Source organism: Apodemus sylvaticus, chromosome 6 (genome assembly GCF_947179515.1).
Source record: "Apodemus sylvaticus chromosome 6, mApoSyl1.1, whole genome shotgun sequence".
Taxonomy (NCBI): domain Eukaryota; kingdom Metazoa; phylum Chordata; class Mammalia; order Rodentia; family Muridae; genus Apodemus; species Apodemus sylvaticus.
Genome location: NC_067477.1, coordinates 22,016,747 through 22,030,402, shown reverse-complemented (window position 1 = coordinate 22,030,402; position 13,656 = coordinate 22,016,747). Strand labels below are relative to the sequence as shown.

Here is a 13,656-nt window from a genome sequence, read left to right as displayed (position 1 = left end):
ACTGGCCTGCCCCTGCCTCTGCCTCTGCCTCTGCCTCTGCCTCTGGAGCTGATATTACATGTGTATCACCAAATCCATCCTGCCTTCTTTTAATCTTCATAATTCCTACAAGGTACTTATCTGAAACAAACAAAACCCCCATGGTCACACTATGCAACCCTGACTGGGCTGTCTTCTGAGTTATGCAGCAACTGAGGCTCGGGGTTGTTCAGAGCCGACCAAGGTCACGGAGGCAGGAGGAGTGGCAGCAGCAGGTTCAGGCCCCTGGGTTCCAGCTGCAAGAACTAAATGTTCTTGGTGGTCTGCAGCTGCCTTCAGAAAAGCTTACTGTGACACGCTCGGTGTTAACTAGTTTTCCTTACTTTAAACAGCAAAGGTTTAACTTAAGCAATGTGCCACCTGCCTAATACCTAGCAAACCCACAGGGACTGAAGGGTAGCCAGGGCCCCCAAAGCCAAGAAGAGGAAGACCCACCCTCAAAGGTTTCCGCGCCTGTTCTGGGTTTGCGTCACCCCTTCCTCTGTTCTCCCTTTGCCTTTCTGAGCAGTCTCTCTGACCTTTTCAAGTCTAGATGACCTTTCCGCATCGATGGCGGCTGCCCACCCTGGGAGGCTCTGGGAGGAAACCATCTCCCATGACTTTTCTGAGGCTAGCTAACTCACATGCAGCCCCACGGCCACACAGTGCTCCGCTCATCGCCACTGCCCTGCCCCTCTCCACAGCCTCTTCAGATGAGGCCAGATTCAGGTTCTGGAAAGAGAGCCAAGCTCAGGAAGTCCTTGGAAATGGGCCCACGAGTGAAAACAGAGGGGTCCGTGCCCCCTCTCCTTCCAGGGACCACAGCAGCTTGAACCAGTCGCTTCTCCCTCTCTGTCCACTCTCTCAACCGCCCAGACGAGTCTGTTTTCCTCAAACAGCTTCGCGCTGACTGCTGTTTCTCAGCACTGCTCTCAGAGGAAGTGAATGCAAGAGAGCAGGGCCCTGGTCAGCCTCCAGCCCGGGTGGGCACTGAGCTCACTGCTGAACGAGAGCACACAGCGGGTAGCAGGTGGAGACATGAGGATGCTCAAAAACCACACCAAATGCCAACGTCCACCTGCACAGGACGGACGGATGGACGGAAGTGACCCAAGAAACTCAGGAATGCGACTTCAACAAGAAAAAGGGAAATGCAGGCAAGGAGAAGCCACAAAAAGCAGGCAAGGTCAAATTGCCTTTGGGGTCCTGAGGACTCCACACGTGCCCCTCAAATGCTGACTTAACAAAGACAAATTACCATCTTCCAAACACCTACCCAAAGCAAGGTACTGTGGTTGGCAGTGTGCAAAACCAAAAATCTTACCCTCTCTGCATGGTAACATTTGCCTATGGTCCTAGGAGGCAAGGCAGGGGCTGGAGACTTTGGAGCTAGCCTAAGCTATGTGGTAAGTTTGGGAGATATATACCGAAAAATGTTGTTGTTTTTAAGTTTCTATTTCCAGGCACTATTTCCATCAAATCACAAACAGCCACCAACCTTAAAGACGCTGGCTATGTGATGTCCCTGTCCATTTCTGGATAGTGTGGGGTGAAAATAGTACACATGTCCTTCCCTGAATGAGCATGACAGTTCTTCATTCATTCCCTCTGTGACGTGTTTGTCCCACACCGGCTCAGACAGTCTTGGGAAGCCAGAGGTGAAGAAGGACAAATCCTCTGCCCTCTCACCAGGCTCCAAGTGCCTGCCTGTGGTTTTGGCGCGTACTAAAAGACAAGCAAATATTAACCATACTTGCTTCCAAAACAAATAAGGCCACGTGGAGTCTCTCTCTGGAATGTGATTTTGGCTGCAGTTTTGGTTGGATAGGTTGGAAGAACCAATTCAGCAAATGGGGTCATTGGCCAAGTCCAGCCACCAGGTTTCCCAGCTCAGATCCTGGTTCCCGGGAGCACCAGGCCCCTCATCCAATCAGCTCCAGTTCCCTCATTGTTAATCACATTCTCACCTTTCTGCCCAGTAACCTTCTCCCAGACTCCCTGACTCTGTTTCCCTTGTACTCTCCGCCCTTACCTCTCCAGGTCTGCAGATTTGACACCCAACTGTCTGACCTCAAGACACAACCCCCAGCCTGCCAATGCTACCCCTGACATCCTCCTCTAAGTCTGAGCTTCTTCCTAGGGCCCTTGAATACCATATGTTCACAACATCTCCATTCACAGGACCCCTGAGCACACCACACACACTCTGGAGGTCCCCAGATGCCCACAGGTATGTCCTGGGGGCTCCGCACACACACAAACGCACACACAGACAAGCTCCAACTTCTTGGAAGCCCGGGACTGGCCTCTGGTCTCTGGGGTCAGTGAGCCTCTCCACCCTGCACGTCAGGACTCTAGGGCTCCGACACAGCCCGCCCGCCCGCCCAGCCGCACGCCGCGTGACCGGAGGACCCCGCGATCCCCAAGGGCCTGGCCCGCGCACACCGCGCGGCCTGCGCCTCGCCGCCCGACCGCGCCCCTGCTCGCGCCCCGCGCCTGGGGCCTAGCCCCGGAGGCCGCGGCGGCCCCGCAAGCCCCGGTGCGCCCGCGCGTACCGTTGGCGATGAGCTTGGCCGACAGCTGCTTGACGAGCTCGGGGATCCGCTCCCATTGGCACTCGGAGCGGCAGCGCTCGATCTCCGTCTCCAGCCGCGAGCCCGCCTTCCTGGTCGCCATGGCCGCCCTGGCCGGCCCGGCGCGCGCCCGCAGGCCCCGCAGGCCCCGCCGCCGCCGCCGGGCCCCGCGCCGCCTCCCGCTGCGGCCGCGGGCTCCGGCTCCGGCTCCCGGCTCGGCGGCGTAACGGGAACGCCGGCCGGGGAAGGGGCGGGGAGCGGGCGGCGGCGGGCGCGGCGGGGCCCCGGGCGCCGCGAGGAGCGGCCCCTGCCGGCCAGGGCCGGAGCCGCAGCGGGCCGGGGCGGAGGCCGGACGGGCAATGGGGAGCGCGGGACCGTGCTCAGGAGTGAACCTGGAGCGGTGCCGGGTCAAGCCAGGACGGCCAGCCCGCCCCAGAGACCCGGGTGCCTAGTGTGATGGGGCTTGAAGGGCGGGCCTGCCTCGGCTGGCCCAGCCATCGCAGGTTGCCTGCACTGGCCTGCGCCCCTCCTCAGTTTCCCCTCTGCCCAGGCAGCCTCGGTCCCCACAGGGCCAGGAGCTCCGGAGACTCATCCTCCTCCAGCACCTGCAAAAGTTCCTTAAATGTGTGTTGGAAGCAAGGGAGTGTGTGTGTGTGTGTGTGTGTGTGTGTGTGTGTAGACTCATCCTCCAGCAACTGCCCGAAGTTGTGTGTGCTCATCCTCCTCCAGCACCTGCAAAAGTTCCTTAAATGTGTGTTGGAAGCAAGGGAGTGTGTGTGTGTGTGTGTGTGTGTGTGTGTGTGTAGACTCATCCTCCAGCAACTGCCCGAAGTTGTGTGTGCCCGAAGGGTGTGTGCGTGTAATACCAACTCATCAGTGGGCCTTCCAGGTCTTGACCCTGGAACTGAGAGCAGGCGCTGAACATCATTTCACCTGTGCGTTTATTCGATAACGATAGAGTTCGAGATCACCAGCACCGCGCTAGGTAGAGCTTTAGGGCTGGGGAACGGAACGAAACGGGTATAAAGCTTTGCTGGAGCTCAGAGCCCGCTCGTGGATGTGATTTGATCAAGTAAAATAGAGTAGCAAATTAGGAGGTTATGGGATGGTTAAGGACAGTGATGAAGTGATGTTTGACAGTCTTAAAGATGCGAGAGAGTCGGGGGATATGAGGAGGAAGGCTGAGGAACTACTGAGAGCAAAGGCCTGGGTTTACCATATTTGGTGAGTTAGGAAAAGGCCAGAATGGCTGGAGTGGCGTGAAGGCAGGGAGCAGAGCAGATGATCTCAGAGAGGAGGGGTGCGGATTTAGTTCATGCTGGGCCTTCCGGACCATGACTGGCTTTCTTCTTGGTGAGATAGGGGGCCCGCATGTTAGTCAGACAGGCATGCAATGGCTCGGCCTGCAAGTATGGACATGACCAGTATCTGGGAAAGTTGCTCAGGGAATGTGGCTTCGGGGGCAGTGGGGGTGCTGCACTCTGCAGCACTGCATCTGAGGATAGAGCTGTCACCCTGGCAGTGCCCTGTCACCAGGTTTCTTCTCTCTGGTGTGTCTCCTCCAGTTTTCCAAATCTATCAAGTGCAGGCTTGTCCCCCAAGCCCCGGGGATAATGAAGAACTGACTCGCAGTCCTTGGTTTACCTCAGCAGCAACTGAAACTCAGTAAGGGCCAAGAGGAAAGGAGGACTTGGGACGTGACCAGCACCACACTGAGGCAACCTGAGGCTCTCCAGAGTGATGGAAGCAGAGCAGATGGGGCTCAGACACTAAGGACAGCCCAAGGGCAAGCAAACAGAATGCCAGAGGAAGTGAAGGACAAAGAGTCTGCCTGGGAGCTGTTACATTGTTAGACACTTCCAAAGCCAGCTGAGAAGTCTGTCTGCATGTGTTTGCTTGGAATAAGCTTCAGGTCACCAAGAAGCTTTGTCCAGCTGACAGCACCTGTGCGACTCTAGGCCTGGCCCTTCATGGTGCCACGTAGAATAGAAATGTCATAACATTAACTTGGTCTCCATGGCCACAGTGTAAGGCAAAAGCATCATGGAGTCTGTTTCCTGGCCTGTTTCTTGGTTAAGCTGTTTTTCTGAGTGTGGGAGATGCCAGGCAGTGGGATTTAGCACCCCGCCCCCACCGTCTTCTTCCCTTCCTATAATGTGTACCTGTGGAATGCAGCAGTTAGAACTTAATTAGAGGGGAGAGGAGATTAGGCCACCGTTCTAACAGCTCCGTGCCTCTTGCCCACGCAGTCTAAAGTCAGCTAACTACACAGCAAATACACCTGACTTTCTTTGGATTGGTTACAGTTTGAGTGTAGGTTCCTCTGTTGGGAACCCGGACCATAGGGTGGAGATGCTGAGATGTGGGGGCCTTTAAGAGGGGAGGCCGGATGGAAGGTCATGGGTCAAATGGGAAGCTGCCCTTGTTAAGGAATCAATGCAGATCTGTGGGTGGGGCACCAAGTTTTGAATGTGAGTTGTTTTAAGAGTGAGCCTCCCACTCTAGCTTCCTGTTTGTGGGTGCCATGGTTTCCCCATGCAACCCTGTATTAGTTACCTTCCATTGCTGGGATAGGGTACCGTGACCAAGGCCATGGATTTTGACAGAGCAAGAGTAAAGGGGCAGGAAAAATGGCGGATGGAGAAAATGATGTAATTCTATTTTACACACACACACACACACACACACAAACAAAGCATGACCAAGGTGACTTACAGAAGGAAGGATGTGGTGGTTTCAATAGGAATGGCCCCCATAGACCCCTGTAAGTGAATGCTTAGCCCATAAGCATAGCACTATTAGGAGGTATGGCCTTGTTAGAGGAAGTGTGTCACTGTGTGAGGCCGCCTTTGAGGTCCAGCTCCAGAAGGCTAAGAATCCATGATGGTGGAAGGTGAAGACTCACAAGCTGGACCACAAGCAGGAAGCAGAGTGGATAAACCGGAAACGCCGTGAGTCTTTACACATCCAAAGCCTGTCTCCAGTGACATATCACCTAAGCATTCCCAAACAGTATCACCAACCAGGGACCAAGGCTGGGGGGGGGGGACAGTATCATCAGTCCGTGATATATATATATATATATATATATATATATATATATATATATATATATATATATATATACTCCTATTACACATCCTGATGTTGTCACAAAAACTGAGCTGATACCAACACTATATTCTTCAGAACTGTAAGATTTTAATAAACTTTTTTAAAAATAAAGTTCTGTTGTCTTTGGTGTTTCATTACAGTAAAGAAAAGTGAACTAACACACGACTGCATTGCAGGCTTCCCCCTTCACTGGAGCTGAGATCGGAGAATTTTCAGATCTCTTTGAGCACCAAAATTTGTGGGTACAGAGGTTGAGAGCGGAGTCTAGAACACAGTCCACTTAATCTAGTACAGAGAAACTTCTGGTATTCACTGTGCATAGCCTGAGAGCTGGGCCCTGCAGTTTCCCAACTAGGTAATAGTTTGTCTATCATTGGTCCCGTGCTGGCCACCACCATAGCAGCCCTGAAGAGGCATGAGAGAAAATTCCCATGAGAGAAAATTCCAGGTAAGATTACTGGCAGGTGGTACAAGGTAAGATCAAGTAGAGGAGGAGGTTATTCCTGTAATATAATAGCACTTATACACCAACATCTCTTTCTCTGTTCATTCGTTCTGGAACTACAAGTCTGACAAGCTTGTGAGGAATTATTGCCTAGGGCCTGGCAGAGTCAGAAAAGAAGCCTCAAGGAAGTGGGAGGTCAGACCTCAGGCAAGATCCCTGCCAAAGGTTGCCTGGAGCAGTGGAGACGGGCGGCGGTTCAGAGGGTCAGGGCTAACAGGTAGCCAAGGTAAAAGACCCTCAGAACCTGGAGTCCCGAACCATTAGACTAGGAGAGAGGAGAGCTGATGGGAGGGGCTTTAGGGTATGGAGATTGTGGGTTGGGCTAGTGTGGAGGGTGCTCCTGGGAAGGAGAGGGTCCTGGTGAGAGCAGGGGTCAGGGCCTCTGTCCTTGCTCCTGCCTGGGTCTGATAGGCCAAGAAGTTTCAGCAGTCCTCAGGCAGGCCTTCCCCGACCATCCTACCTGAATCCTCCCCACATTCCTCAGTTCTACCCTTTCCCCTCAGTTCGCTTGGATTTTGGCAGCTGCTCATACTCCCTGGTTTGGATCGGAATGGATTGTCAACCTGCCTTTACTGGAGGGAAGCTGCAGGTGGGCAGGGTGTGTGTGTGTGTGTGTGTGTGTGTGTGTGTGTGTGTCTTATTTCACTCATGTGTCCCCGCCTAGGAGAAGAATGCCTAACATGTAGTAAACACACAATAAACATGATAAAAGGTTAGGGATATAGTTTAGTTGGTAGTGATTGCTTGGCAAGCACAGAGCCCCAGGTTCAATCCTCGGGCCTGCATAGAGGCCTGCCTGATAACACACCCCTGTGATCCCAACACTTGGAAGGTGAGTCAGGAGGATCATCTTCAGTTGTTAAGACACAGTGAGTTTGAGGTTAGCCTAGGGTATGTAAAATCCCATCTCCATAAACAAAACGAAAGAAGAAAGGAAAGAAGGAGGGGAAGGGGGAGATGAGGAAGGCAATGGCTGTCGCCGCGCAGGCATCCCAAGCTTGCATCTCCTAAGGATATACCCAAAGGGTCATGGCGCCTACCAACTGAAGCAGATGGTTTGAGTTTAAGGGGGAAACGAAAATCTAAAAGGAAACAGTAAAATTAAATATATAAACTAACAGAGGGCAAGCATTTGGCCTCACACTGCCAGGACAAGTGGCCTTGTCGTCCAATTGTCAGAGCAGGGAGCTTCTTGGCTGTCCTGGGAGGTGTGACCCAACTGAAGTCGAGACTGTGGGCGGCTGCTGGAGGCGGGGGCAGAAAAGGTTCATTGAGGTTTGCAGGACCTGGGTATGAGTAATAAATAATGCCTTTGGGTGACTTTTAATTACATTGTACTTGGTGTATATAAAAATACTTCTAATTGAAAAGTTACACAATGAAATAATAGCATACATACTGATTATCCCAGCTCCAGCTGCCTCTAGATTTGGTATTTGCAAGACTTTTGTACTTTCATTGTTTGTAAGTCAATTTTCTGCTGCTTTTTGTTAGTGTAGTGTGTGCCCCTCCGCATGGCATGGCTGGGTGGTTGGCTTATGAGCCCTGTAAACCTATAGCATGTTATGCGACCCACTTTTCTGCTCATCAGGAGTTCTTGAACTCATCCGAATCTCACACACAGGTGCTCTTGATTGTGTGATGCATCAAATCCACGGGAACCAGCTGCTTCTTCACCTAGCTTCTAGAGCCCAGGGTGGCTTCTGTGAACAAGGCCATCTTTCATAAAAGACAGCCATGCTAATGTTTGAAGCAGGGTTTCTAAGGATAAATTAACATAGCTATGTGCCCCTTCCCCTTGCAGTACCCTGGCTCCCCTGCCTTTCCCCCTCAAGTGCCATCTGTAACTTCTGAAGCCCTGGATCCCGTCCAGATGCAGAAAAACCCTGTGGTGATCTTGGTCCCATTTCTGGGCCTGCCTCTCCAGGGTCAAGATTTAGTGTGTGTCCTTTGAGAAGACCCAGGCTGGCCCAGCTCTGAATTTTAATCCATGCTAACTGAACCCTGAGTATGGACACCATAACCAATAGGCTATGATATCTGTCCAAAACTGTGTGATGGCCCATGCCTGTGGCATCAACACTCAAGAGGCAGGGGCTGTAGGATCACAAGTTCAAGGCCAGCCTATGCTATTTTGTAAGGCCCTATCTTGGCAGTGGGCGGGGCAGGGGGGAACAGGACTTACAGAGAATTCCCTTGTTACACTTGGATACTTTCTGTCTCTGTCTTTGTCACCTGCCTCACCATCTCTAAGAAATGTGAAGAGTGGACACCTACACCGGTAAATGAACTCAAAGATCGGAAACTGCCCAGAAACACTGCCAAGCTTCTAAGAGGGGACACCAGACTGCTCTGTGAGCCTCCTAGCAAATTAGGTTCAGAAGCACACACGTGGCGTGGTTTGATTCACGCCATGCACTTGAGGTAATTCAGGCAAATGATGCTGAGAGTGTGGCTCGGCGACGGGGCATGCTTGGGTGCACAAAGCCTTGGTCTCAACCCCCAGTGGGTGTGTATGTGCATACACATAAACACAAATGAGGTCGATGCCACATCCAGAATTTTAAAGAGAAACCAGGAACCGAGGAGACACATCAAACAATTTTAATGTTCACCTGAAACATTGTACCTCAAAATCGATGTTAAATAAATGAGTAGAGTGAGAAGCTGAGGCTGATCTGTCAGTTATTAGGGAAGATGACAGCACCAGCTATCACCAGCAGTCACCGGTCCAGCGCAGGAGACGTTGCACTCAGGCCTGTTGAAAGGAGTTATTCGGCTCTTTTCAAGACTTTACCCGCTATGCCATCCACTATTTTAAGACACAGAGCCCAGGTTTGCAGACCTGCCTAGGAACTCCAAGGCCTGAAGCGACACGGCTGGGCTAGCAGAGCTTTCTTGCGGTCCAATGGAATGGACAGGAGCGGTAGCAACAGCCAATGAAATTACTTTCTGATGAGGTCATGGAGTCTCTCGGCGTTTCATTGGTGGATTTTGGAAGAGGGCAGGGCTGTGCTGTGGCGGGGCTACCTAGCCCTGGGAGCCTGGGTCAGAGCTTTTTCCCAGTCCCAGCATCAGCCAAGGAGGATGGTTTTTGCACAGCGGCGCTTCTAGTCAGCTAGAAAAGAAAATGCCCTGGGGGGGGGGGAGAGAAAAGTCCTGTGGCCCCCTCCCTCGAGACTTTTTTCTTTGCGTTTTAATCCAGCCACACATACTGTAACCGTTTAAAGATGATCATGACCTCCTCCTCCTCTTGAGAACATCCATCACTAGCTTTGTTGTTGTTTGTAAACAGGGAAAGTCAACCCAAGTGACCTGCCCAGTCAGTGAGGCAGGGAGGACAATAGAAGTGAGCCCCAAGTCTCTGCCTTCCCAGGACACTCACTCACGACCTTGGGTCATGGCCCAGGATTTTCTCCACAGCAGGACAGCAAAACACTAGGGCCTGGTTGCTTTTAATAAATCATTTTCCTTTCAAAGTACTGCCCAGAATAGTCTGTGGTCACTAGAAGCTGACAGCCTCGTCTATTTTAGGACATAATTTCCTGGTGACAGTCAAAGTGGATGGTGTGAATCTCTGTGCAGGCATTACATGGGTTCTCCCCACCAATGTCCTTAAAAAAAAAAGATGTTTCCAAAACCTTTATGGCACGTTCATTTAATAGAGCAACTGATTCGTGGTTAGCGGTCCTCAGGATCCTGGGGGGAAATGGGGATGGGAAGGGCTCCCAGACTCCCTCTTGAACCGGAGCAAATAGTCTTATTATGTACAGTGTGTTCATAAGGCAGTGACACCAGAGCTCCTGTGCTGGGCTGGGCACTATTAGGAAGAGGCCTTTGCCATGCCTTGTAGCCACCTGGGTCCCTGATCTCTTCTGTGTTTGAGGACACTCCCAGGTGAGGAGGAAGACCCCTTTCTTTACCAACAGAAAGTGACACGCCCTTGGGGATCAGGTGTTACATTCTGCCCCGGAGGCTCCTAGGCCAAAGCCATTTCTGAAGTAAGGTTGGCAAGGCAATGGAGTTCTGCAGAGAGGGGGTATTCTCTCAGGTAGTCCACTCCCAAGGGATGCCTGAACCTCCATCCTGGCCTGATCAGCTCTTCCAGAGCTGGTGGGCTTCTGGAGTTTTATTCTTGCTTTGACCTGTTCTTGTGGAAAAGTCTGGGCTAATGAGAGGAAGCTTCCTGAGGGAGCGACAGGGACAGGCCCTAGCTGGGCAAGAAGGGGCTCCTGGCAGGGGAAATGACGTCAGGTAAGGGGCTCAGGGGCTCGCAGAGCTAGAGAGGAAGAGGCTCCAAAGTTTTACTTCAGTTGAAGTCCTGAGGCTACAGGGAGAAGTGAGTCACAGCCAGGTCACGTGGGGCATCCGGCAGCTCCTCTCAGGGGTCACCCTGGGTCATGGGAACAGCAACCTCTCAGTTAGAAGTCTTCCTGCAAGTGGGCTCCTTCCCTTTCACTGCTTTCTCAGTGTTTTAAGACGTGTGGGCTCGCTTCCCTCAGGGGAAGACCGTCATGTGGAATGAAGACTTAGGGCAGTGACTGTGGCTTAACCCAGACAGATGCTCTGGGCTTCTTCTCTCTTCTAGACAGCCGGCTATCGCCTCAAGTATTTCAGCTAGGGTAAAACCTATCTACACTGAAAAGTAAGGCTTTAAATGCCCTTCCCTGGCCCAAGACAGCTTTCCTGGTCGTGCCTTCGATGGGTGCAGCCCAGCCTGGGCACGTCGTCTTCATTTGGGAAGCTCTGGGGCCGTAGTATTGCAGTTCCAGGGGCAGGGACAGGATTTTCTTGGAGACAGGGTTTGAGAAATCAGTGGGCACCTGGGGAGAGAGAAGGCTGAGAGAACGAGGAAAAGGCAGGGGAGAGGCAGCCCCAGATACTACGCCCGCTCGCCACGTCCCGGAGCTACAAGCTGATACCTTTCCCTGTAGACAAGGCAAAGTTCCACACTCAGCTTCCTCAGACTTGGCTGAGGTAGAAAGGAAAAGGGAGAACTAGCTTTGGGGGCCTGGGCTGCTAGTCTGTCACCACAGATCTCAGGGCACAATGCACATGGACAAGCTGGGGACCTGTGCCCACGAATGGGATTTAAAAAGCACAATCCAGAAAGGGCTGAGGCAGGGCCTAGCTAACCTCAGCACTTAGCATCCTGGGCCCACAAGCGTCTCTCTGCCCTCCCCCACTCCACGGTCAGAAGGTTCCTCCCTGCTTTGGCATGCTTTGGAATTCATCTGAGTGGCTAACTAACATCCCTTTGTGCGGATACCTCATCAGTTCATCCATTCATCACCAGGCATTGTCTTAGTCAGGGTTTCTATTCCCACAGCTCCTCATTTTCTCAGGCCCCTTGGGCTTGGGACCTCTGGGCACTGTTGGCCATGCCTTTGTTTCCTCATGCTCTCCAGATGCCCAGCAGCCAGGGACTGAGTCTTAGCCTGTACCTGGAAGGTCCACTCATCCAGCCACTGGGTTTCTTTGAGAAGCCCCCAAGGAAAGAGAGAAAGCCTACTCAGCAGCCTGCCCCTGTCTCAGCAACTACCCACAATTCCCGCCACCCCACCATCACCACGAGGTATCCCGGTATGTGACCCCATCACCTGACAAGTGCTCCACCCACCATCTGGGTTTTGAAGGAAGGAATAACTCTCATGCTTTGAGGCCACCTACCCCTTCCACAACATTTGGGTGTGTGTTAGAATCATGTGATTTAAAATCACTTGTTGAGACTATGCTTCCTAGCATAAGCTCCTGGTGTAGGGTCAGAGTTCAGCAGCTGTTGGATAGCTGTCACCACAATCAGTCTTAGAACCGTGGTCAACTGCCCAAGGGAAGTCCCACCCTTGATTCCCCAGTTCTTCCCTGGCCCTGAGGGCTAGGATTTTTCTGCCTCCACGGATTGATTGCTCATTCTAAGCATGCCATATAACTGACATCATACAATATGTGGGCACTTTAAACTGCCCTCCCTCACTCCACGGTCCGAAGGCTCCTCCCTGCTGTGACATGCTTTGGAATTCATGTGAGTGGCTAACTAACATCCCTTTGTGCGGATACCTCATCAGTTCATCCATTCATCACCAGGCATTGTCTTAGTCAGTGTTTCTATTCCTGCACAAACATCATGACCAAGAAGCAAGTTGGGGAGGAAAGAGTTTATTCAGCTTACACTTCCACATTGCTGTTCATCACCAAAGGAAGTCAGGACTGGAACTCAAGCAGGCCAGGAAGCAGGAGCTGATGCAGAGGTCATGGAGGGATGTTTCTCACTGACTTGCTTCCCCTGGCTTGTTCAGCCTGCTCTCTTATAGAACCCAGAACTACCAGCCCAGGGATGGCACCACCCACAATGGGCCCTCCCCACTTGATCACTAATTGAGAAAATGCCTTACAGCTGGATCTCATGGAGGCATTTCCTCAAGGGAGGTTCCTTTCCCTGTGATAACTCCAGCTTGTGTCAAGTTGACACAAAACCAGCCAGTACAGGTATAATACTGGGTTATTTCCAGGGTGGGCTGTTGTGAGTGAGGCTGTTGTGTGTGTTGTCTGACTGTACATTTTCACTTCACACAGGTACTAGCTCAAGAGTGGAACTGTAGGAGGAATTTGTTGCTTTTCTGATGCTGTGATAAAATGCCATATCTAAAGGCAACCTGAGGAAGAAAGAGTTTATTTAGACTTATGGTTCCAGAGGGCAGAGTCCATCATGTAGGGGAAGGCACGATGTGATCAGAGAAGCAGGAAGCTGGCACAGCATGCCACTTTGTGTTTTGGGAAATGTGCACAGGGGTTTCAGGAAATATTAAAAATGAACTCCGAGTTCCTGTGCTACACCCAGCTCCTCTCAGCCCCGGCAGTCTCGCTGACCAGTTCTTATCTTGTGGAGACACTGACTCAGAGCTCCAAAATCTCTCCACCCAGATCACTAAGTTCCACTGGCGGATCGATACCTCGCCAGCCCCATGCTTCAAAACCCCCATGGCTCTGTGGTACACATCTGGCAAACCCATGCTTTACCATCATACCTTTCTCTTTTGAACCCAGTCGAACCACCACGTAAAGGAAAACACCACACAAACTTACTTCAGAAACAACGGTAACTCAATCGTTGGGCTCAACAACTAGAATCCTAATCTTGTAAGCCATATTAAATCTAAATCCTCTGGTGGTGAATCCTGGCAGATTCGCCATATATGCTGGGGGATACTAGTAGGTACATCTCACCCTCTTGCTATCTGCCATCCAAAATGCCTAACTCTCTCCTCCTTCCTCTGTCCAACCTGGAAGTCCGGCCTACTCGCCCAGTGATTAGTCCCTTTATTCATTGGGGGAAGTTCACTTAAGTCACCTGAAAATGTGACTCACTCATTGCTAGGTCCAGACAACTCCTTCTCAGAAAGTGGAATTAACATCAAAATACAGGCATCCCCAGGGCCATCCACAAAG

The 13,656-nt window shown here is 51.8% G+C and overlaps 1 protein-coding gene across 3 annotated transcripts in view; it reads right to left on the bottom strand.

Annotated features, from left to right (window-relative positions):
• Positions 1 to 2,869, bottom strand: part of Ttc7b (tetratricopeptide repeat domain 7B) — a 215,169-nt gene extending 212,300 nt beyond the window's left edge. For 2 of the 3 annotated variants that reach the window (XM_052185252.1, XM_052185251.1), the window contains exon 1: positions 2,574 to 2,869. In XM_052185252.1, the coding sequence (XP_052041212.1) occupies positions 2,574 to 2,694 (121 nt within the window). In that variant the 5' untranslated portion in view covers positions 2,695 to 2,869. The remainder of the gene's footprint in view (positions 1 to 2,573) is intronic. The other variant, XM_052185250.1, reaches the window with a different exon arrangement.
• Positions 2,870 to 13,656: the final 10,787 nt, after the last annotated feature.